Raw genomic sequence first — 26,376 nt, forward strand, 5'->3', positions numbered from 1 at the left:
GCCCATATTAGCCTCGTTATTGCCTGATTGGCTTGTAGTTGGGTGGATGTCCCCGAAGAGAGACAGAACAGGTCTCTGGCTGACTCTCCAGGCAGTAGGCAAGGCTGTACCTCAGCAATATTCCACCCTGAGAATGGAGAACTGCTCAACAGGGTAACTGGGCAACCTGGAGCTGTAATGTTATCAACTTACCTCCAGCCTCCACTTTGCTTTGGACACAGGGACCCAGGTTTTCACCTAGGGTCAGGTGCATAAGACAATTCGCAGCTCCCCGAATCAGACCTTTAACAATGGTTCCCTGCACCTGATAGATTTTCAGTCTGGAGAAACGAGCAAGATAGAATGGCATGGTGGGTGCCCAGGGAAGAAATGAAGATGATTCTGGGTGCAGATGTAGGCAGGGACCCAGACCATAGGTCTGCCTTAGGGCTCTGACACTCTGACCAAATTTTCACCCCCAACTGCCCCCCATTCCCCCTCACCACACATGCTCCCCATTCTCCATCCAGGCCATCATGCCAAACCACGCCACCGCATTCTCCCTACACTCCCATAAACCTTCAAACCCTCCATGCCTATCTGTGCACCCCAACCATCCTCCTGGCTTATTATAGACCCTGTGCCACCTTTGTGGCAACTCATGCCTATCCATGTCCCTCATCCACCATCTTTTGCACTTAGCCCTGCCATGCAACTCTTCCACTATAAATCGAAGTTCTAATTTTCTATTGCAGAATGCACAATAAGGTTACTTTATTAAATGAAAAGTCTCCTGCACTATTACATTTACATTCCTTCAACTAAAGAAAGCCTTATCCCAATAAACATTTCATTCAAGTGCACAATCCCTTTTCAGAATACAATATTTCACACCCTCATTCCGTTATTAACTCTCAGGACATTTTCTTCAAATATGTACAGGGAAGAACGTTTAAATGCCTTGACAGCTCCCCATCACAGCTCCCCATTACTCCTCCCCATTACTCCTCCCCATTACTCCTCCCCACTAGACTTCCCCATTAGACTTCCCCATTAGACTTCCCCATTAGACTTCCCCATTAGACTTCCCCATTACAACTCCCCTTGACAGTGTCCCACGACAACCCCTGTTGACAACTAACTCCCCATCACAACTCCCTTGAAAGGTGCCTTTGATAGATCTCTTTGAGAGGTCTCTAGGTCCCTTTGACATTTCCTTTTGAGTGCCCTCTTTGACACGTGCTTTTTATAGTTTTGGTGGTTGATTTTGACAAGCCTGTTGACAGTTCCAATGAACATGATGGAAATGAGTTTAAGCTTTTTTTATTCACATTTATGCCTCTTCTGAAGGACACCTGGCATCTTACAAAGATGTCTCAGGACATGCTCCAAAGGGATACATTACCTCTCCTGGTGATCCAAATGAATCCACAAAGTTCAGACCTATTCTTACAAGGCCTCATTTGCAAATGATGTGTTTTACCCTCCTGGACTACCAAAATCCCACTCCAGTGGAGGGAGTGAATGATTCAAATTGCCAGCTGCCTCCTTTGCACGTGCAAAATACGCTGTGTCCCCAATCCCACCACCACAAAAATGGCAAGTGTCGTGTTGGGGATTGGGATTTAAGATTTTCAGCCATTTCCACTGTATGTTTCACAATGGAGTCTCTTTGTCCTGTGGAAAATCTTGGTGTGAGTAGAGGTCACAGATAGGACGGCAGCACTGAGAAGGTGTAATTCATAGATTCACCTTCTATGATATCCAACGAAGTTCACTTCTTACAAGAAAGCAAAGTCCTGCTACCCAGCCATGAAGGAAACAAAGACGAAGGTCTCAACACATCCACTGCAGTGTTTATTGGAATGCGTCACTGAAAAGATCTAGAGGCACTTACATTCAAAATTTGAGTGTTTATAATTGGTCCACTTAATACAACAACTTTGGGAGCAGAGTTCAGAGCTGCTAATGACTGCCCTGCGAATAGCACTTACCATCTGAAAGCATAGTGTAGTGCAGTTGTTCAGCAGATGACTTGAATTCAATAAATGTAGGGAGCCCCTAATTCTTTCTACTGCACTGTGTACAAGCTTAACATGCACACACAAAGATGAGTAGTCAGTACTTCAATATCATAGTTTGATATTTAAATTGATGAAAAAAAAGCTGTGCATGAAGCAAAACTGGGAACTGAATTGCACTAATGTGCAATCTACCAAATACATTTTAAGTCAATTTAATGTGACAGATAAATGGTTCTCTGTTAAACCAGCTGGTTCTCTGTTAAACCAGCTGGTTCTCTCCCTTGGCTATCACGCTTAGCTGGGTGTTTAATCATTGATCGGCTGTGCTGCCAGTTCTACTAATGACCATTTAACATTTGCACTGTCCTTGATGAAGATGTCACTTTGAAAGTGTTTGGCGTTCAATTGTATTCGCTAAGTACTTAGCTAAAGGCTTCCTTGGGATATTAATGGCTCCTAAAGCAAAATAAGTAGATTCTGGCAGGGTAGGGAAGTTAAAAATTCTTTCTGTCGACACATACCTGCTCCCTGAGCCCTCCAGAATTCCTGCACACAGGGACGGTCATGAAAATGCAAGCCACATCTGCCAAAGTGGCCCACCCTCCTCCCGTCCCAACCTTAGCCCCTTGCAATGCCACAAATTGAAGGTTTCCACCACTGTCACATCCGATTTATTTTTGCCCCCCACCCCTCAAACAAAATAGGAGCACAATTCTTGAGAGTACCCGGGCTTGCTGCTTATGTGGTGATTATCAGAAGAGGAAGATCTGAACCAAATTCAAAAACCAAGGTGACCTAGACTGGGATTTGTTTCCAGAAGAAGTTGTGAGCTGGCAGCACACACTGACGCGATGCACTACTTTGAAGGTTGGAATTTTATCATGGTTTTTTTGAGGAAACCCTGTGGTAAAATATCAAAAGCCATAGAAATTGGTACAAGAAGAAAGTTAAACCACGAGCTTTGGCTTTGAGGAAACTAAATAGCCCTTATTTTGCTCCGCTCCCTCTATCTATCTCTCTCTCTCTGTCCTTCATTCACTTATTTTCTGTTCAGTGCATAGTAGAAAACTTATTCTCTGCCCAATAAAATGCAGAGCAGATGTCCCTACAAAAGCTCAAATATAGCTGTGTGTTTGCATTTAAAAGTCCTTTTCCAAAACAATCCTCATCCAATTTTCTAAAACAGTGAAGTATATGATGGTTCTCATCTTAGAAAAAGAAATGTCCAAAGTCTGCATTGGTTTATATCATGAACTGGAATATTGCTGTTCATGCCTCCACACCAATACAAGTTGTTGTGATACATCTACAATGTGAATAGTCCCAATGCTTGAAATAGAACCATTGTTCTATGGTGTCTCGTTAGTTGTCTGTTCAATATATGCATATCTCCATGTGGTATTGCTTGTAGCATTTATGATTTCACTCAGTGGAAAATGTATCTTTCAAGGCTCAGCAAGGTGTCACAACACACGGATATCCTGAGTTACGCAGTGACAAGATGTGGAATGATATAGAGTTACATAAAACGCACAGCACGGAAGCAGGCTAATCTATGTATTCTATATTTGAGCCTCCTGACATCTTTCCTCATCTAATTCTGTTTCCATAAGCCTCAGTTCTCTTCCTCCACATATGTTTAATCTCCCTTCCTTACAAATATATCTACACAATTGGCCTCACCCACTCACTGTGGTAGTGCTTTCCACATGCTCACCAATAATTATGTTCCTTCAAGCATTTTCAATACAGGATCAGAAATTCTATGTCCCAAACCCATGGCCTGAGCTGCATCACACCTGCAGTGCCAACTAACTACAAATTCAAAAGGCTTAATTGGCCAGTGGGGCAAGTTCAGCGCCCAAGTAGAGGTGCTAAGTGCATCAAGGAGGTGTTGGAAGATGCCTGACCTCAGGCTCACCTAGTGCCAATGACAAAGTGAGGTTATTGGGGGCTGCCATTGCCTTGTTGACCTGTGGAGGTCATAAGGTCAACAAAAACAGACAGAAGTCTTCCGCGGCAATGGAAGAGCCAGCACTCTGATACTAGTGGATCCTTCTCAAGGCTGTCACCAAAGAAATTTATTGGTGCCCCGTAACAAACCTGATGTGCTGTTTGGGTTTGCCAGGAAAATCTTCGAAAAAATTTTTTCCATTCTGGAGAGTCGCCCTAACAAGCTCCATAACGAGCGTAAAGGTCCAACCATTGGAGGTGAACACCTTCAGTCCATTGGAAACTTGGAACTGTTTCGGAGGCCTCGGGATGCCAACACTACCTTCAGCACTGCAATTTTTAAAGGTGGCGCTCATCAGGTGCTGACCCCACAGCCCAATAAGTACAGCTTATAGGTCTACTCTGTCATCCCTTTCCTCATTTTAAAGACCTCTATTATGTCATCTCTCAGCCTTTTCTTCTCAAGAGCAAAGAGGCCTAACCTGTTCATTCTTTCTTGATAGTCTTTTAACTTCACAGTTCTCGTTATCCTGGTAACTCTTTACAGCACTTTATTACCCTTTCCATAATATGGTGACTCAATCTGTACATAGTACCCCAAGTATGATCTAACAAGGGTTGCCAGGTTTGAATAAGTTCACTGCTTTTGAATTCCAATCCTTTGGAAATTAATCCTCATTCTTGGTTTGCATGTTGAATTGCCTTATTAACCTAGGTCACCCTTTGCGGTGATTTGGATAGCTGTCCTCCTTTAACTCCTCTACCCCCATTGAGATCCATAGGGTTGAATGTTCCAGGGATGTGGGAAACAGACTTGGAGGCGGGGGGGGGAGCGGGAAGATAAGAGCAGCTACACAGGTTGGACTCCAAGGCATTCAGACTTTTCAGGGCAATTAAGGCCCCACTTAGGAGGCACTTTGCAATGGCACTGATATTTTCCTGTCATTGGTGCACTTCCACAACTAATGTGATGCCCACGCTGCAGCTTTATTTATACTTTCTTGTCATCTGCTGTCCGCGGTGTTGACTATTCATTCAGCAGCCACCCCCAATTTAATCTTTTCTTTTAAAATTTTAAAATTGATCCCAAAATCAGGATCAGACATTGTGAAAACAGTGTCCCTGCACTGTTCCTTCTGGGATTCTAAATCCCATCTCCTACCACAAGTGCAGAATAACTACACCTCCCCCCCCCAGCCTCCGACCCCACACCCCCTAACTCCCACCACCTCCCAACCCCCACTCTCTATTCTCTGCTTTACATCTTGAAGCCAGCAAGTTATCCATTTAGCTATTTGTTCCCTGACTCTGCATTCTCAGTCCTTATTCATTAATCTCTTATGCGGTAGCTTATCAAATGCCTTGTAAGTCCATGCCCAGGTTTTGTTAAGCAGCGGCTTGTTGATGGTAGCTGTCACCGAAAGGAGATACCAATTAGGGGGCAGGTATTTGCTTTCAAATAAGACTGAGAGTCACAAGTCACCTTGACTACATTCAACAGTGGCAATTGCAAAGAGCTGGGTGAGGGATACCTGCTATCAATTCAACCAAAAGAATGGTATATGGAACAGGGAGACATAGGAATGGGAATCAGAACAAAACAAAGCAAAAATGCTCAGAAGATTTATGTTCTTTGGAAATCATTGTAATCTTAAGGTGAGAAAAATTAAATAGAAAGAAATTGCCTGAGTGGATACTTTATTCAGGGTGCTCCATTCAGTGTACTTTTACAGAGGATAATAGATTCATCAGGCATTTTCATAACAGGACTAATTTTATTGCTGACATGAAGCATTAAACTGTGGACTCTCTCTTTACGATCTTCCCTGGTAACATCACTGATGGGAAGCATCCCAAGGAGGATCCAGAGCAAACAGAAGAACTTAGCGTTACCTGTCTGTAATATGTTTCCCTAAGGTCAGGCTATTGCAAAGCTATATTCAGACTTAGCATTGCCCCCTGTTCTTTGAATCAAGGTCAGTCTATCCCCCCGCACCCCCACACATACAATTTTTGTTGTCATCGGTATGGTCTAGTAAAGACAAGAGACCAAATTAAGGCCCTCAAAGCAGTCAATAAAACAGGCATTTAATTAAAACATCAAACATCAACAAAAGGAGGTCCCTGTATTTTTCTTTGCTTTTAGATTAGATAACAGAAACAGGGAAAAAAATAATCTTTATACAAAAAAAAACCGAAAACATATTTCTGAGAATAATAAAGAAAATTCCACTGATGCTGTCCAAAATACTGCTAAATTGAATTTGCATTTACTTAAGTCAGCTTTAGCTCCACGAACCAAGCGGGGAAATTCTATCACAAATGATGTCGCTCACGAAAGATCAATTGACTACACTGGTAATTGTGCAGAGGAAGAATTGATTTAATCAGTTTTTGCAATAAGACTCTAGAGTTTGCCATTAGTGCAACCCACAGAAGGCTACTGGGAAAAAAATGACTCAAAACTATTTTAGTGCTGCACAAGAAATAGAATAAACGGGACTGGAACGTTAGATATAATCTCATCAAGAAGCTTTTCAGTTGTGCAGAGCATTTTTATATTTCTTTTACCTCCGCTTTCCCCACCCCTACCCCCCTCTCCACCCCACCCCCGTACATATTCAGTTCCAGACCGTCGTTCATTGTTGAGTAAGCCAGCAAGTGGATTATTGTATCCTGCATGGGGTGTTATTCTGGGCTTGATTAATGGGAGTAGAATTTCAATGAGATGATGTATCATTTTTCCCCATGACAAGCACTGTCTAATCCAGAATCATTAAATTATATTGCATACCTTAAAAAGTTAGTGCACAATTTCGGCTACTTTACTAAGTAGACGTGTGTCTCCCCTTCCATTCTAAAACTCAATTAACCTCTATTTAGTATTTATTTTAAAATTAAATTTAAAATATTCATTTATTTCACTCACAGCAGATATACTTGCCTACTTGGATGCACAGTTTAATTTTGAGGTTTCTTTGGAGCAAGGCAATTTGCTTACAACACCTTTGCATCACATGCAGTACAATTATATGAAGAGTCATCCACTTTTATCTCATTTAGGAGATGCGGCAGGAGTGGTACAAGATTGGTTTGACTCCCACCTTCCATTACAGTAATCATGCAATCCTCTATGGTTGCCTCTGTGACAGATTTTGTTTAACAATCCTGAGGAATAACATGACCGTAATAAATCAAGTTTCTCAGGAGGCATTAATACAGAAGAGATTGCAGTTCATTTTAACCTTTGTGCCACTCCCTTCAAATTATTGTCAATAAAATTAAAGAACTAAACTCTGGTTCCAATAGACAGATAAACAAGGCAGATTTATTACTTCAGTACTTGACATGTTATTTGCACTTTTGTTGCAACAAACTTCAAGGTGACTTTGACATTTTCTGTATAATCCTAATCCCCTGATTTGTACTATGCAAATTCCTTAATAACTTATTTTCTTATTTTTCCCTTTCATTGCTTTCCCATCCATTTATCCCTTCAACTGTTCACGCATGGCAGGAGGAGTGCTTATTCCTACTCATATTACCTGTAAGTATCAGCTCAAGTAGAAATTTCCCTTCACTAGTCTCCATGCTTTTCTTATAACCAAGGAAAGCTGCTTAGAGTAGATAGCTCAACTATTTACGGAACTTAAAACAGCATTTGTAAACGCATAAGGCATTCTTAAAAGTGTGTTTTAATATACTCTAATGTTTGAATTTAAATCATTTATAATTGTAGAATGTTTTATAACTTGCTAGCTAAATAATCCTACCATTGCGACTACCCGCAAGTTTTGTGATGTCATTGCATAAAATGTTGAAAGGCTGGAGAAGACATACCACCAGCAGAAATAGCTTATCACTACAGCCTTTGGTCATTTGGAATAATATTAACAGCAATCAATCATCCACTGTGCCCATAAATTGGATTTACCATTTACATAAAAGTAGAGTTAACGCTGGACATTGTAGGATCTTTCCTAACACCGCTTAATATGTGATAAAGCTATGTATTGAATTTTCAAGGCAAATCTTTGGGAATGATATGAATGAAATAGAACTGATGAATTCTTACTCTAGATTCGCTGTTGTAAGAATGATGCAGGGTCTCAGGACATTGTTATATGAACACAGTGCGGATTGAGATCTCAAGTCCTTGAGCATTGAGACCCAATCCCCATGTGAAGAGATGCTGAAATACAGCACGCTTTTTCTTCATAGGAAACAGACAGAGACCAGTGGGCAAATTAGCTCAGGCCACCTTTGCTTTACACTTTTTTAGGCGGTAAAGTAAATTAAAATTAATTTATTAGTCACAAGTAAGACTGACATTAACAATGCAATGAAGTTACTGTGAAATTCCCCTAACTGCCACAGTCCAATCAATGCACATCTTTCGGATTGTGGGAGGAAACCGGAGCACCCGGAGGAACCTGCAGACTCCGCACAGGCAGTGACCCAAGCTGGGAATCGAACCCGGGTCCCTGGCACTGTGAGGCAGCAGTGCTAACCACCGTGTTACCGTGCTGCCCACAGGCTGGCATTGGAAAATGTGTGGCAGTAGACTATTTCCCTACACTCTCTAGTGGGAGATGCTGTGAGGCACTGGGATACATGTTAGAGTTGGGGGAGGGGGGGAAGAATGAAAAGGGAAAAATAATCAGATTATTTTATTCTTAAACTGCTACATCTGTGCCTTATTAAAATGGCCTTTGCGTGTTCACATGCAAAAGTGTTTACATTGCATTTGTAATGATGCCTGCTGCTGATCATAGGTAATGGTAGGCTATCATGATGTGATTGTGTATTTTTGGGACATGGTCTGAGTTAATATCAATTATGGTGTTTAATCATCTGTAATTTACAGACAACATTGTAGGCCCATTGCAAACAGATGGTGAGCAGCTTTTTACTTGCATTTTAAGTCACTACAAATATGTATATTATACCAATGTGCAATTGCTTATTGGGTTTGTCTAATATTAGTTTAGCAGTTATTCTTACAGGGACCATAACCTATCTACTCATATTATTTAAAATCTGAATCTGTGTATGCATCCCGTCATCATGATTTTTATAACATTCCTTGGCAACTAATTACAGTGTTAAGAAGGTACATAACTGTGAGTAATTTAGAATTTTCCAATGTAAACTCTTGCCCGTCACAATGTAACTGCAGCTTTTGACCACTGTTGGGATATTGGGAGGCATTTTTCCAGCCGCCTGCGCCCCCAAGACTGGAAATCCCCAACCTGAGCTCAATGGACGTTTGAATGGTCCGCCAAATTTTTAATCTCGTTCCGCCACAATTCCTGCGCTGGGCGAGATGGGAGAAGTTCAGCCAATGTAATGAAATTCCTCATGCCAGTTTGCGTTTTGTTTATCCCTTTAATGCAAATAACATTTTTTTTTATTTATTTCATCCATTTTGTGAATATGTCCCCATCTTTAAATTCATTTCATTTTAAGTTTGGACGCCCCTAAGTTTTTTTTTGGTCTGGTAGTTTCTTCCCTGATAAACAAATAAACCAACACATCTTGTTCCAGGGCTCCCTGCTCCTTTTAGATAAATATATATTGCCCTGTTGGCTCCTAGAAATTAATGGCGCTGCCTGTTTTACTAGATATAAATATTAAATGTTTTCCGCTGCTCATTTTTCCTCCTACAACTCACTGCAGTCTGTTCACTGAAGGATAAATAAATGTATTACCCTTCTGTTTGCTAAAATTTAATGGTGCACCCTGGTCCCTGAGATATAAATTAAAAAAAATCCCAGCTGTTTATTAAAGTTTCCTTCTATTGCCTCCTCACCTGATCTATAGAAACTCTACCTGCTTCCCCAGAATTCAACGCCGCTGTCCCCTCGATCCATAATTAAATATCCCCCACTGTCAGTCTCTCCTCCGCCTTCATGATTTACGATAAATAATTAAATATCTGACTGGAAAGTGTGCTGATGGATGTTAAGATGGTGACAACAGATTGCAGAAACCCATTCCAGAACAGTTTGAGCTTGGGAAGAAAATTCAGAGCAAAGATAGAGAGAGGAGGGTAGAATTTTCTGGTATTTGTACCCCGAGACGTGGAACACATGACCAAGCAAAGGCGAGCTAAGAACATAGAATCCTAGAATCCCCACACTGCAGAAGGGGGCCATTTGGCCCATCGAGCCTGCACCACCAACAATCCCACCCAGGTTGTATCCCTGTAACCCCATGTATTCACCTTCCTAATCCCCCTGACACCCCCAGGGGCAATTTAGCGTGGCCAGTCCACCTACCTGCACATCTTTGGAGTGTGCGAGGAAACTGGACTACCCGAATTTCCTAGATTTTCACTTTGATCATCAATCCCTGTATCCAACCACATCTGAAGGTCTTTTAACATTAGGACCAGGTAGTCACCTGAATCAAGTACGCATTAAGACTGCAAGAAACTATAATGAAGCCCAGTCCATCAAACAAACCAGCCTCCCATCCGTTGATTCTGTCCACACTTGCTGCTGCCTCGGGGAAGGAGTTGGCATAATCAAAAACCCCATACACCCCAGACATTCTCCAACTCAAGAACAGCTTCTTCCCTGCTGCCATCAGATGTTTGAATAGACTTACCTTATATTAAATTGATCTTTCTCTGCAACCCAGCCATGAATGTAGCACTGCATTCTGCACTTTCTCTTTTCCGTCTTCCCTATGTACTCTATGAGTGGTATGCTTTGTCTGTATAGCATGCAAGAAACAATCCTTTCACTGTATACCGATACATGTGACAATAACATATCAAATTAAATCAAAATATCAGTAGATCCAGATCAATTAAAGTCACTTCAGCCTGTGAATCCTGATTTTTATTTTTTTTGCTGACTATACATCTGCTTGCTCTTACCAAGAAGGGCACCTTGGCAATTCTGCCTTGGGTCACTGTCTGTGTGGAGTTTCCACATTCTGCCCGTATCTACTTGAGTTTCCTGCGGGTGCTCTGGTTTCCTCCCACAGTCCAAAGATGTGCGGATTAGGTTGATTGGCCATGCTAAATTGATCCTAGTACCAAGGGGATTAGAGGTGTGGGGTTACAGGGATAGAGCCTGGGTGAGATTGCGGTCGGTGCAGACTCGATGGGCCTCCTTCTGCACTGTAGGGATTCTATGATATAAGAACAAAGAGAATGACCAAGTGGAGGCCAATAGAGTGAAGTGCCGCCAGGAACAAGGACACCCCGCAGGCAATTTCCCACCCTGGGAGAGGAGATGATTGTGAGATGGCTTTGCAAAGTAGCTTATTTCCAATTCTGTAACTAGCTCCATGATGACTTAGAGCCCCGGATCCAATGCAGCTGAACCTCAGCTGGGCACCATAAATGTCACCAATGCCATCTCCTAATTCCCTCGGGGGAGCTAGAATCTATTTCGACATCAGGAGAGCACCTGTGCAGAGGTGAGGGATTTCTGTTCCGTGCATGTATTGGAGAAGCTGAAACTGTTCTCTTCATGGAGGAGGCAGGGTTGAACCTGCTGTAAACGGCACTGTAAACTGTTTCAATGTGTTTGCAGGGGCTCGATCCCTGGCAGGGTGGTGGTGGGGGGAAGGATGTGTTTAATCAGATGGAAATGTATTTAAATATATGTAAATCAGGTTCATACCCATTGTGAGCGTGTACCTGGTTATGTTGCCAGCGAGGGCTGGCGAAAATCAGAAGTCGCAATCTCACCAGCAAGATTTGCAACCTCTGGGTCGGATATTGAGCCCCTCCGCTGATCCAGCGGATGGTGAACACGGGCTCAAAACCCCACCCATAACTTCTGAATAAGAATAACCCCAGGCTCTTGATGGCCAGGAATTCAGTGATGTTAATGCCATTGAATGTTAAGGGAAGATGTGTATAATCTCTCTCCGTAAAGACGGTCAATGCCTGGTTCTTGAGTGGTGCAAATATTTGATTTGATTTGTTATTATCACGTATAAATATACAGTGAAAAGTATTGTTTCTTACATGCTATATAGACAAAGCATACCATTCATAGAGAGGGAAACGAGAGAGTGCAGAATGTGGTGTTACACTCATAGCTAGGGTGTAGAGAAAGATCAACTTAATGCAAGGTACATCCATTCAAAAGTCTGACAGTAGCAGGGAAGAAGCTGTTCTTGAGTTGGTTGGTACATGACTTCAGACTTTTGTATCTTTTTCCTGACGAAAGAAGGTAGAAGAGAGAATGTCCGGGGTGTGTGGGGTCCTGAATTATGCTGGCTACTTTGTTGAGGAAACAGCAAGTTTAGACAGAGTCAATGGAAGGGAGGCTGGTTTGCATGATGGATTGGGCTACGTTCACAACGTTTTGTAGTTTCTTGCGGTCTTGGGTGGAGCAGGAGCCAAATCAAGCTGTGATACAACCAGAAAGAATGCTTTCTGTCATGCACCTGTAATGGTGAGAGATGTAGCTGACATGCCAAATTTCATTCGTCTTCTGAGAAAATAGAAGAAAGGATTGCTTAGCCCTGTCTATAACACACTGCTTCCACTGTTTAGCAAGCGTGTAGTAATGTGTTGTCTTTCTAGTCATGTCTTTCTATGGAGAATAAAGTTGAGAGACCAAGTATATGTGTGCACTGGGAATATAGTTGTGAGAATCACCTAGTGGCAAGATGGCACAGTGGTTAGCACTGCTGCCTGACAGCCCCAGGGACCTGGGTCTGATTCCCAGCTTGGGTCACTGTCTGTGCGGAATCTGCATGTTCTCTCTGTGTCTGTGTGGGTTTCCTCCAGGTGCTCTGGTTTCCTCCCGCAGTCAGAAATATTTGCTGGTTAGGTGCATTGGCCATGCTAAATTCTCCCTCAGTGTACCCGAACAGGCACCTGACTGTGGCGACTAGGGAATTTTCACAGTAACTTCATTGCAGCGTTAATGTAAACGTACTTGTAACAATAATAAATAAACTTTAAAAAATAAACTCTGGGTAATGAAGAGCATCCTCCTGTGTCAGGGATTGGGGGTTGTCCTTTAGTTTGCCGCAGAGAGCATAGCAAAGATTGTGGCTAGAAGCCATATCCATGCCACGGTTAAAGATTTGAAGCTTGAAACATTGGTTGGGGGGGGGATGCGGGCGGGGAGAGCCAGTTATTTAAAATATCCTGGACGTGGGAGCCAGAATCGAGTGACATGGTGTGCCTACAAGATAGGTTGTTTAGAGGACAGAAGTCAGATGTCAGTCTGTGGCACAGGCCTTTACTCAATGTAGGCTGTACCGTGCCCCCCTCCCGCGTGCCCACCCCACCCCCACTGAGGTTACAACCAGAAGAGCTAGACATAGCTTTCTTATTTTAAAAATATTTTATTGCAAAACGTATTTCATATTTGTAAACTTGAATCACAAATTTTAACTGCTAAAACAGTTAAACTTGACTTAAATATTTGACCAAATTCTTGATGTAAATCCAATGCACCCTGTGCATTATATCAAGAGACAATAGGGTGGAATTCTCCCAAGGTCCTGCTGGCGTGTTCGATGGCAGGAATGTGGGGGAGAGGGGGTCACAATATAGCGGGAGACCCAGAAATCAGTTTCAAGCTAACGTGAATGTACAGTGAGATCTTCTGCGGGTGCCTGCCATGGTGGATCAGAAAACCCAGCAGAGGCCAGCGCCAACATCATTGTCAACCTGTTACTAGGATGCAGATGAAAGCCCATGTCAGATTCTTCATGATGCTAGGTGGGAAGGTTTGCCGGTATGAAGTACATTCAGAACAACGCGGTGTGCAGATGTCGGGATGCATCTGAACTATACATGGGGCTGCTTCCGGAGTTCAAAGTGAGGGTCGTCTAAAACCCTGGAACCGAAACACCACAGCAGTCGGTTGGTGGGGGAAGCTTCAACAGGTGGACCTTCCAGATTTGGGGCCACGGTGAGGGTCCATCTTCCTGCTTCAGAATGTTCCTGGATCTTCATTTTCAGGAGGTCCATCTACTTTCTTCAATAGTGGGTCAGTGATGTTTTCAATATGGCTCCCGGACATGACAGCAGATATCCAGGCCTGTCCCGCGACTGAAAATAGCATAAAACACCTGGGTGCATGATTAATGGGTTTGGGGCCAGAAGATTTGGCGTGTACTCCCGCCAGCTGCTGCAGCAGGAGACATTCCACCTTCCTGCAAGAGCCACGGCACTTTGAAAGAAAATGTGAGAATTCCACCCAAAAGAAAGAGACATGATGTAAAAGCTTTTCAACTTGCACTCATCAGGGCAGCTATACAAGGTAAACCAACAGTAAAGGGAACTGCATGTGAAGAAAATGCTGATTGGTCACCAAGCTTTTGTTTAGTTGAAAAAGGTGTAACGCTTGGTCCTCCTATATGTAAAAGACAGGGACCTGTAGCTTCTAGCATTCATATGTGGGCATTGTGGCTCACTTACAAGCTGAACAAAAGGTTTTACGACAGGCATTCCCTGGTTCATTCACCAAGCCTCAATCAATCAGAGTCAACCTGTCCAGTTTGAATTTGAAACAAAAGCTAGCAGAATTATCTGTCCCCTGCTGCATTTCCATGGCAATGCCTCCCCCAGTCAGAGTCCACTTGACAAGCAAACAGCACTCTCTTGCCAAGCAGTATAAATTGTTGTTCCCTTTACAGTTGTTTTTCTTGCGTTGCTGTCCTGATGAGTGCAAGATGAAAAGCTTTGACAGCATGTCTCTTTTCTCAGCAGCACTCAAGCTGTGAAAACGCCAAACAATTAAACATACTTTAACTAGAAACTGAGTTGGAAGCACATGGAGAATATTGATGACGGAAATAATTAGATCAGAGACAAACAGAAACAAAGATCATCTAAGGAAAGGTCGGACAGAGAAAAATTAGGCAAATGCAAACATACCAAGAGTGAGAGAAAAATCAGTGAACACAAAGCAGTCATGCATAGAGACATCTCAGGGATAGAGGAACACAACATATGCAAGGCCAGAAAGATATACAGATAGATACATTTAATGCAGCAAGGTACAGACATACAAAACAGACACATTGGCCAGAATTTTCTGGCCATTCATACCCCGCTGCCACTGCCAGGGAGGATGGGGAATTTGGCACTCAGCCAAACCTCCATTTACTGCAGCAGCACCGGAAAATCCCACTGGATTTGACTTGATTGGATTTGATTTATTTATTACTGTCACATGTATTAACACACAGTGAAAGGTATTGTTCCTTGCGCGCAATACTGAAAAAGCATGCCATTCATAGAGAAGGAAATGAGAGGGTGCAGAATGTAGTGTTACAGTCATAGCTAGAGTGGACAGAAAGATCAACTTAATGCAAGGTAGGTCCATTCAAAAGTCTGACAGCAGCAGGGAAGAAACTGTTCTTGAGTCGGTTGGTACGTGTCCTCAGACTTTTCTATCTTTTTCCTGATGGAAGAAGGTGGAAGAGAGAATGTCAGGAGTCCTTAATTATGCTGGCTGCTTTGCTGAGGCAGTGGGAAGTGTAGACAGAGTCAATGGATGGAAGGCAGATTTGCGTGATGGATGGCCAGTTAACCTGCACATTGTCTGAAAGAAAATCAGTGCCACAGAGGGACAGTTCTTTGTGGCAACATGAGAGAAACAAAGGTCAAGCTTAAACAATCGGGGAACTCAACAAGAACAATGTCGCGGAGACCTTCTCGCTTACTTTAAATGAATTATCATTTCCGTAAAGTGTTGGACTTTTTGTGAACATGTAGAACAATAAGCACTAATGTCACACTGTGTATTTTATAACTTACATGTTAGACTGAAAGAATCACTATTTGTTTTTCAAAAACAAAATACTGCAGATGTTGGAATTTGCTGACAACAAATTGAGTTTGAACTCAAAAATGTTTGGAAACGTATCCTCAGGGTGATTTTGAGTTTCAATAAGAATTATCCAAGATAATCTTTGCTAACTCCACTTGATTCAGTGTTTGCTGACATTGTCATATCATCTGCAAAAAGATATTGAACACCAGTGTAACAAAATGAGCCAAAATTCTCCAATGGCCCCTGTTGTACTGGGCACAATTGCAAAAGTGATCTTTAATCTCAACGAACTATACTTTACAATATCAAATGACTATACTGAAGGAAAAATTGCTAAAGTAACAGCGAAAGCAGCTGAACCATCACTTTATTTGATATGTTTCTATCCTGTCTGTCTTGTGACAGGATGTCAAACAGGAGGGGAACTTGACCTTAGAGTTCCTGTTGTCCTTTCATACAACAGCCACAACACTGCTGCTGTATTTCATTTCGTGTGCAAAACATTGACCATCCTGAGACTTGACAACATTGCCTCCCGATGGGAAAAACAGAAGGCCCAATTTGACTGCTAACAAAGATGTACAGAGGTTTTCCTGACAGATGCTGCTGGGATCTGTACGCCAAGATGGCCAAGAACATTCTGTTTGAAATCCGCACGGAATTTGTATCACTTCACCTTGAAAACTCCAATCTTTCCATTCTAAAGAGACAGAGAACAGTGTCAAAAGGGCCATGCTGTGTTCTTTTAACGACAAACTTTCAGCAATAGTGAATTAATGCGTAGTTACTGCTTTCGAGGTTCCCATGTGTTGCCATGAGCAGTCGTGGGCTCAGCCCGAAACTGTAAAATCCCGGGCGAGGCCAACAGACCTTCCCATGCTCCGCCCCGTGCCTGCTGAAATCCCAGGTGGGTGGGCTGGTAAAATTCTGCCAATAACTAGCTATAGCATTATTGCGAAACACTTTTCCTGCACTTTGACACTATATGCATTTGCAGTGTAAGTGCAGCCTGGATCCAGTACCCAACCTGACACTGGGATGTAGAGCAGCAGGAATTCAGGGAGAGAGTCCTCAAATTGTTTTGCTTTGTTTTGGAATCGGTCTGTGGTTTTATACTTCAATTTACTCGATTTATATTCAGTTTAGGATTGAAAATTCTTCCAGATGGGGCAATCTCAAGCAACTTTTATTTTTGATCATTAATCCCTCTGGGGGAATATGAGCATGACTGGCAAGCAAGCAAAAGAATTATCCAATATAATCTTTGCTAAGTCCACTTGATTCAGTGTTTGCTGACATTGTCATAATCATCTACGAAAAGATGTATTGTCCACCCTTAATTGTCCTCAAGGCTGTTTTGAAATCAAACACAGTCAGACCTGACTAATCCATGCATGAGGGAAAATCCTGATTTGCTCCATTCTTACAAAGCCAATGGTAGGCTGAGCAGACCCGAATCCATCTCCTTGCTTCTCCAGAAGACGAGTTCAAATTGAATCCAATTCATGGTCCCCACCAAAGAGACAAACAAGATGCAAGCTGACAAGATAAGGCATTGCACCTCCTCATCTTGGGCTGGATCTTAGCTAAAAAGCCGAGAAGTATTAAAAATTAAAGCATCAATACTGACAATCACAGAATACTACAGTGCAGAAGAGGCCCTTTGGCCCATCGAGTCTGCTTCGTGCATGAAATGCCCTGACCTGTCCACCTAATCCCACTTGTCAGCACTTGGCCCGTAGCCTTGAATGTTATGGGGTGCCAAGTACTCATCCAGGTACTTTTTAAAGTACGTGAGGCATCCCGCCTCCACCACCCTCCCAGGCCGCGCAGTGTCTATTTACAGTGTGAACTTGTCAGCTGGGATTGATCTCCCTCTTCCAACATGGTGCACTTCCCAACTCTTTTAGCCTGTACAGTCGAGGCACTCTTTTTCATTCAATTAACTCGATTGCTCTGCTTCTCAAACTGCCATAAGTTTTGCCGTTGAATGATGAATAACACTTCAATAATGTTAAAGTAAGGATGCATTGTATGAAGATAAAATGGGGACTGATTGATGTATATATGTCCTGGTCCAATCATTCTGTGCCCTCTAACCCTGCTCACCTGTTTGCCGTGCCTTGAGCCATCAACTGAACATTTCATGTGATTGTGCAAACCCATAAAGTGTTTTACAAACTCCCAAGTTGTCAATGTTCAAAGGTGTTGCTTTACCTTATTCCCTGAAGTGCTGGCTGAATTTTAAAACTAAGTCAGACTGATCTCTCTTACCTTTATCGTCAGCCCATCGACTGCAGTGCTCTCCTCATCTTTAAATATACTGTCAAGGATTGCAGCGGGAGACTGCAGCTGGCGCTTATCATCAGCGGCCCCCAGAGTCTCATTATTTACAGTGACACAGGCTCCGCTGCAATTGGAACAGGAAGCAGAAGCCTAATTAGAGAGTTTTTAATTGATTCAAAGTTTGAAGGCAAAGAAAAACTCTGCGGCAGTGAGCATATCGGTGAATGATAAACCAAGGGATTATCACTGACCAGCCGGCTTTCCAACCAACACCCTGGCCCCCCAACACATCTAAACATTTAAATCTGGGAATCAAATATTATCAGAGGACTATCTCTTGCATTTATTTTCCGGCTAATTTAAGACAAGTTTATTTTTGAGGGGTTATAACACATCTTTTAACTTAACAACTTTGGAATTTTTAAATATATTTTGCTGCAATTGAACTAATACTGGTTTATAACATAAAAGATTCCATAGCATCATAGAGTAGAATCCTACAGTACAGAAGAAGGACATTTGGCCCATTGAATCTGCACTGACCGTAATCCCCACCCAGACCCTATCCCCATGCCACTAAAGGGCAATTTAGCATGGCCAATTAATCTAACCTACACATCTTTGGACTGCTCTCTGACAGTGCATCTTACCCCACCCTATCCCCATAACCTCATGCACTTACCTGCTAATCCCCCTAACCTACACATCTTGGAACACCAAGGGTCAATTTAGCATGGCCAAAGTACCTAACCAGTTATTCTATGGACTGTGGGAGGAAACCAGAGCACCTGGAGGAAGCCCAATGCAGACAGAGGAAAATGTGTAAACTCCACATGGCTAGTCACCCGAGGCCAGAATTGAACCTGGGTCCCTGGCACTGTAAGGCAGCAGTGCTAGCCACTGTGCCACCGTGCTGCCCTATTCAAAACAATTCAGTTATATTATTTTCCATTTTAATCAATGAGATAAAAAAGTTCACTCATGGTGTAATCAGTTTCATTAGTACTATGCATTGGGATATCTGTTATTTGTAGGGGAGTATAAATGTATTGACTATCTGGTTGTTACTGTTGCCAATAGACAGTTCTATCCTATAGCATGAAACAGATGGATGAAGAAATGCATTTTCCACTGCACGGCCTGAGCTTGTTTTTTTTCCCCAGTTTCTTGTCTATAATAGAATATAATAAACACTGGTATCTGCCGATGTAAATGATGCTTTTGATCAGTTCTGATGGTACACAGCTGGACGATGATTGATTGATTGATTCGTAACAATGCTGCTTGCTGTAAGTGCCAGTTTATATCCATCAGGGTGATTTGTAATCATTACATGGCTGTTCAGTGGCAGCATCCATCCGAGTGTTTTTGTGTAGCCCTGCAGGTAAGAGGCATTAATTGGTTACAGTATTAAAAGGGCACTGCAGGAGACCTATGTTTGTTCCCCATTTCATTCAATTTAGAGTCAGGGGCAGAGATGTGGGGATTAAGCAATAGTTCGGTTTATTAACAGATAACAAATGATAGATATTTCCATGCAGAGGAAACAGATTACAGCGTGAGTGAAGTTTTTATCTCATGGATTAAAATGGTAAATAATATAACTTAACTGTTCAGAACCTTTGATTCTGCAAAGCTCGTGTCAGTTTAATTGTAGCAAAATATATTTTAAAATTCCAAAACTATTGTATAAGTTAATGGAAAATTATGGGTGGGATCTTACGGCGAAACCGGAATTTCCCGCTCAAGGTCAACGGAGATTTCTACTGTCAGACCCTCGCCTGCTCTGATTCTGTGGCAGGTGAGCTGGTAAAGTTCCGGCGTAAAATTCTGTAACCAACATGAGAGGGTTTCAGATGATTTTCAGTCTTTGTTACATCATTCAAATCCTCTTCGATTTAATGATTGTATGTAAAAATAGAGGATAAATGACGCATGTGGCTTTGGGATGGCACAGTGGCACAGTGATTAGCACTGCTGCCTCACAATGTGAGGGACTGGTTCAATTCCAGCCTGTGACTGAGTGGAGTTTCTGCATTCTCCCTGCGTCTGCGTGGTTTTCCTCCGAGTGCTCCAGTTTCCTCCCACAATCCACAGATGTGTAGGTTGGGTGGATTGGCCATGCTAAATTGCCCCTTAGTGTCCCAAGATGTATAGGTTAGAGGGATTAGCAGAGTAAATACATGAGGCTATGGGGATAGGGTAGGGTAAGATGCCCTGTTGGAAAGTTGGTGTGGACTCGATGGCCCAAATGGCCTCCTTCTGCACTATGAATTTGATGATGATTGTTCTCCTTTTGTACACAGTCATGCTGTTTGGTATTGTCTGCTTGAGTAGGATAACACTGGCGAACCATAGGAAACAGTTTCTTTCTCAGACAGAGCTTTTAGCACTTGGCCATAATTACAACCAGTAGCTTTTCTGTGATGCAGCTTTTGAACCTTATGAATAGGTTAAAAATGAAATGAAAACTGGCTATGCCATCCATGTAGCCCAATTACTGTGACAAAACATGTTGCCCCATTATGAGTTCCCTGTTGTTTATTTAATAGCCTGAGTACATTAAATATCATGAGTGAAATTTCCACCAATACAAGATTCTGATATATTCCTTTCCTTCTTTCTCACACAAAATAATCTAGTGTTGCCATTTCTGGTATTATATAAGGCCAGTATAATTCGGCACATAATATTCCCTTAGTTCCATTGGTTTAATGTTCATTCACACCATTCTTTCAGCTCTTTAAGGGCAGCACGGTGACACAGTGATTAACTCTGCTGCCTCACAGTGCCAGGGACCCAGGTTCAATTCCAGCCTCGGGTCACTGTCTGTGCGGAGTTTGCACTTTCGCCCCCGGTGTCTGAGTGGGTTTCCTCCAGGTGCTCCGGTTTCCTCCCACAGTCCAAAGATGTGCAGGTTAGGTTGATTGGCCATGCTAAATTGACCTAAGTGGCAGGGGATTAGCAGGGTAAATGTGTGGGGTTGCGGGAATAGGACTTGGGTGGGATTGTGATTGGTGCAGACTTGATAGGTCGAATGGCCTCCTTCTGTACTGTAGGGATTCTGTGAATTTATTCTTTGGCTTGCTAAAGTTTTGCCTCACCATTTCTCCACTACCTACAGCCACTTTCAACTCCCAACCTCTTCCCTTGTTAAGATTGAAGTATTCAGCTCCCAGTTTCTCTTTCTCATATCTACTTTACTGGTTAATGTTTTTCACAGAACAGTGTTTCTTTCTGAACTCTGGACAAGAGAGACACAAACAGGACACACTTGTTTTCTAAAAGAAAGTTATCATTTATTCATCGCCATTGCTATTCATTGGACCATCTTCCTCAGCAATGTCCTACTCTATACTCCTTGCGCCATTCTGTCACAGTCAGTTGCCTGACTGCATCTGTCACAAAACATGGTGTGAAATTTAGTAAAGCTAATGGAATGGATTCTGCAATATGAAAGCAAATGGTCTGTCACCAAACACAGAACGCAATTTGTTTGCACTCCAATATGTTTTCCAATCCCTTTTCTCAGCTGAGTGCCTCACCTGACATGAGCCAATAAAACGAGTTAGCTAAAATGTCAGCGACGTGAATGAACAGCTTTAAACCTTCCCGATGTTAGTTATAAAAAGCTTAAAAACCACTTTTTTAGGGTAAGACAGCAGAACATTGTAGTCTCCAACCAGATGACATTACGGTCTGAGATTTCCAGGAATTATTAAAATGTGTTCCGACCTTGCTGAGCACCAACATTTTCCACACAGCTTAGTTGCCTACATTGGGAAATTAAAACCCCATGTGAAACATGTTTAGATACAATGCCCTCAATTGAATTAATGACCAGTGGGATGCTGTGTCTTGCCATGGTTCAGGGTATCATGTGCAGAGCCCCTTCCCTCTGTTATTCCTTTTCCAACATTATGTATGTCCATTGGGAAGGTCATTGTAGGTGCCAAATCCTTTGCAATTCTTTGGGCGGGGTGGGGCGGGGGGGGGGGGGGGGGAGGTGTTGGGGGCGGGGCGGGGCGTTGGGGGCGGGGGAGAGAATGGGGGAGAGCATCTGAAATTTTTCAGACTGCACTGAGATTAACAATATTAAGTAATTATTAGTCACAAGTAGGCTCACATTAACATTGCAATGAAGCTACTGTGAAAATCCCCTAGTCGCCACACTCCGACGCCTGTACAGGCACACTGAGGGAGAATTTAACATGGCCAATGCATGTCTTTCAGACTGTAGGAAGAAACTAGAACACCCACGCAGACACAAAGAAAACAAAAATGGGACTAAAATCACGATTAAATTTCAGTTGCGCCCACACAGTTACACCTGACCGTCAGCTTTGCTGCATCAACCTTTTGGGGTGGTGGCATGCCAGCTGATGTCAGACAGAGATATGGAAAACACTTCCATTAGAGACACATCATCAAGCGAAGGAGAAACTATGTAACGGAGTGGGAGCGGTTTTGGTGGGAGCATCTTGAGAACCATTCAAACAATTTGAAAGATTTACATGTTTTTATGGCATAAAATGACATTAATTTGGTATGCACATATTTCCCTGGGGGGAAAATAATGCAGCACATTTAGTTACTCTGTAATTTCTTGGAAATGCTGGGCTGTATGTTTTGAACAATCGCTGTATATTATCCTGAAATCCCTTTGCGTCATTTTACATTCCTAAATTTTTTATGTTGCAAATTGGGCTGGATTATAGAATTCAAATATTCAAAAGGACATAATGATACGCACTTCCATATAATTAAGTATGAGTTATCAAGTTTATGATCAATGGGGTCCTCTATATTCAGAGGGACAGCACGGTGACACAGTGGTTAGCATTGCTGCCTCACAGCGCCAGAGACCTGCGTTCAATTCCCAGCAGCTTGGATCACTGTCTGTGTGGAGTTTGCAGGTTCTCCCTGTGTCTGCATTGTTTCCTCCAGATGCTCCGGTTTCTTCCCACAATCCAAAGATGTGTGGATTAGGTGGATTGGCCATAGTAAGTTGCCTCATACTGCCAGGGGGACTACCTGGAGTAAATGCATGGGGTAATGGGGATAGGGCCTGGTTGGGATTGTGGTTAGTGCAGACTCGATGGCCCAAATGGCCTCCTTCTGCACTATAGAGTTCTACGACTTTATGATGTATCTGAAGTTACTGTATTAAATAAATTATGGTGAAAACAATAATGAAGGAATGCAGAATTAATGTCATAAGCATTAAAACAATCACGTGAAATTTGTAAGCCTGCCATTTTATCAAAATGATCATGTCCACTAAAAAAAGCAGACAGAAGAATATCATCTGAAGGAACTAATAACCAAATTTCCCACGGTGCAATTTCTAACATGATTGGTAAAATAATATTTTACATTTTTGTTAGAATTTATCATTTTAATTCATTTTTTTGCTTTGCAATTGGAAACTACATTGAAGGTTTACATTAAAAATCAACAGCTGTGAAGTACATTTATTAGTCACAACTAGGCTTACATTAACACTGCAATGAAATTATTGTGAAATTCCACTGGTCGCCATGCTCCGACACTTGTTCAGGTCAATGTAGCTAATCAGCCCATCTTTCAGATAGTGGGAGGAGCACCTGGAGGAAACCAATACAGACACGGGGAGACTGCGTAAACTCCACACAGACAGTGACCCAAGCCGGGTATCGAACCCAGCTCCCTATATCTGTGAGGCACCACTGTGCCACCGTTCCACCCTGATAGATTAAACCACAGTAAATCAGAATGATCACAGATGTTCTATTGTTAGGGCTTATTGTTACCCAGTACACTTCAGTGCTAAGGTCCCTCTTCAGGTGCTTAGCCTTGCTCAGATTGTTCCACCACTATCAATATGAAAATCTTCCCTCTGGTACATTTGCACTTAATGGCATTTCTTTAAAGATGCAAGCAGAAGTATTATGACTTGGTTCTGTATTTTGCCTCAATTCTGTTGAATTGGGAGCACTCTTTATGAAACATTGCCAGTGCCTTCGTGCAGTCTACATTTTCTCAACTGAATCATTGGCAGCTGCCCAGACTGCCAGTTTTGGGAAATGAGGAATCGGCAGTTAAAACATAATTTCTTAAGAAAAGATCATCTGGCCTATTGGTTTTCCCATTAGTACCAGGTTTCCTGGGCCCTTTAGTGTCCCAAGATGTGTAGATGAGATGGATTAGCCATGGTAAATGTGTGGAGTTATGGGGATAGGGGAGACATATTTTATAGTCTCACAACACCAGGCTAAACTCCAATAGGTTTATTTAGTAGCACAAGCTTTCAGAGCGCTGCTCCTTCATTGGGTGAGTCAGTGCAGACTCAATGGGCTGAATGGCCTCTTCTGCATTGTATGAATTCTATGGTTCTATACTCCACCCCTCCCATTCTCCATTTATAGCTCTTTGTGAGAATTTCAAGGTTAGCTTCAACCTCACAGAGGGTAAGAAGGCTAAAGTTTTGAAATTCTTTGGTTGCGGAACATGTAAGGCAATCCATATGTCAATAAGAATTACATGGAAGATTGATGATGAGTAGAAGAGCAGATCAGAGGTTCAGAATCCTTTAGAGGGTAACTCACCTCCAGACTCCCCAAAGCCTATCCACCAGCTACAGGGCAAAAGTCAGCAGTGTGACGGAATATCCTTCCCTGGGTGAGTGCAGCTCCACAACACTCAGAAAACTTGACACCATCTCAGACACAGCAACCTGCTTGATTGCTACCCCTTCCACAAACCTTCGCTCCCTTCACTACGGATGTGCAGTGGCGGCAGTGTGTACCATCTACAAGATGCACTGCAGGAACTCGCCAAGACCCCTTCAACAGCACTTTACAAAACCATAACTGTTACCATTTAGAAGGACAAGGGCAGCAGGGAAATGGGAATACCGCCATCTGTTCCCATCCAAATCGTTTCTTGTGAGAGATGGGGTGTGTAAGGCAAACACACATTTATCTCACACACTGAACTTGTGGATGGAGGATTTGTGCAGTGGGAGAAGCTTCTGTTGCCCAGTAACAGATTCTGTTATCTGAGAATCAATGCTGTAGCTGCCTGTCTCACACACCTTGCTGTGATACTGCTCCTAAAACCAGAGGGCACAACCTCAGACTACAGGGGCGATCCTTTAAAACAGAGATGATGAGGAATTTTTTCAGCCCAGAGAGCGGTGAATCTGTGGAACTCTTTGCCGCAGGAAGCTATGGAGGCCAGGCCGTTGAGTGTCTTTAAGACAGAGATAGATAGGTTCTTGATTGATAAGGGGATCAGGGGTTATGGGGAAAAGGCAGGAGAATGGAAATGAAAAATGTATCAGCCATGAATGAATGGTGGAACAGACTCGATGGGACAAGTGGCCTAATTCTGCTCCGATATCTTATGGTCTTATGGTGTTATCCTGACTTGGAAATGTATTGCTTTCACTGTTGCTGGGTTAAAATCCTGGAACTCCCTCCCCAACAGCACCATGGATGTACCTACACCACGTGGACTGGCAGTTCAAGAAGGTAGTCCAACACCACCTTCTCAAAGACAATTAGAAATTGGTATTAAATTCTGGCCTAGTCAGCGAGGTGTACATCCCATGAATGAATAAAGGAAACGATGATGGAACTGACATTTCAGATGAGGGTTTCAAGAGACAGTATGTACATAAGGATGTGAAAATAGAGATCCTGCTGCACAATAGTAATCCCCTGTTGAAGCACTTGGATTTAGCGGTAGTAAGTTGTAGGAAAATTAAAGCTCATGAGATTGGCGTTAGTGAGATGGATAGAAAACTGATTTCCAGACAGGAAACAAAGAGTTGGAATAAATAGATCTTTTCCCAAGTGGCCGGCAGGGATACAGCAAGGATTAGTGCCAGGACCCCAACTATTCACTACATATAATAATTTAGATGAGGGAACTAAGTGTACTATCTCCAATTTGCAGATGAAACAAACTTGATGGGAGGATGAACTATAAGGAGGTTGCAGAGATGCTTCAGTGTGATTTGGACAGCTTAAGTGAGTGGGCAAATGCACCACAGATGCAGTATAATGCAGATAAATGTGGCTATTCACTTTGGTAGTAAAAACAGGAAGGCAGGTTATTATCTGAATGGCTTTATATTGTGTGAGGGGAATGTACAATGTGATCTGGTTGTCCTTTTACACCAGTCACTGAAGATAAGCATGCAGGTGGAGCAAATGGTATGTTGGCTTTCATAGTGAGAGGATTCAAGTACAGGCACAGAAATGTCTTGCTGCAGGGCCTTGGTGAGGCCACACCTGGAATATTGTGCACCATTGTGGCCCCCTTATCTGAGGAAGGATGTTCTTGACACAAAGGTAATGCATAGAAGGTTTAGCAGACTG

At 42.6% G+C, this 26,376-nt stretch overlaps 1 protein-coding gene across 5 annotated transcripts in view; it reads left to right on the top strand.

The window, feature by feature from the left end:
• LOC145353875 (receptor-type tyrosine-protein phosphatase T-like) overlaps positions 1 to 26,376 on the top strand; it is a 1,296,999-nt gene that overhangs the window by 1,101,278 nt on the left and 169,345 nt on the right. For 3 of the 5 annotated variants that reach the window (XM_080204786.1, XM_080204787.1, XM_080204790.1), the window contains one exon: positions 7,474 to 7,503. The exons of the other annotated variants lie outside the window; for them this stretch is intronic. In XM_080204786.1, coding sequence (XP_080060912.1) covers positions 7,474 to 7,503 — 30 coding nt within the window. The remainder of the gene's footprint in view (positions 1 to 7,473; positions 7,504 to 26,376) is intronic. 5 annotated transcript variants of the gene reach the window in all.

This window comes from Carcharhinus amblyrhynchos, chromosome 16, assembly GCF_965287045.1.
Source record: "Carcharhinus amblyrhynchos chromosome 16, sCarAmb.v2.hapA, whole genome shotgun sequence".
Taxonomy (NCBI): domain Eukaryota; kingdom Metazoa; phylum Chordata; class Chondrichthyes; order Carcharhiniformes; family Carcharhinidae; genus Carcharhinus; species Carcharhinus amblyrhynchos.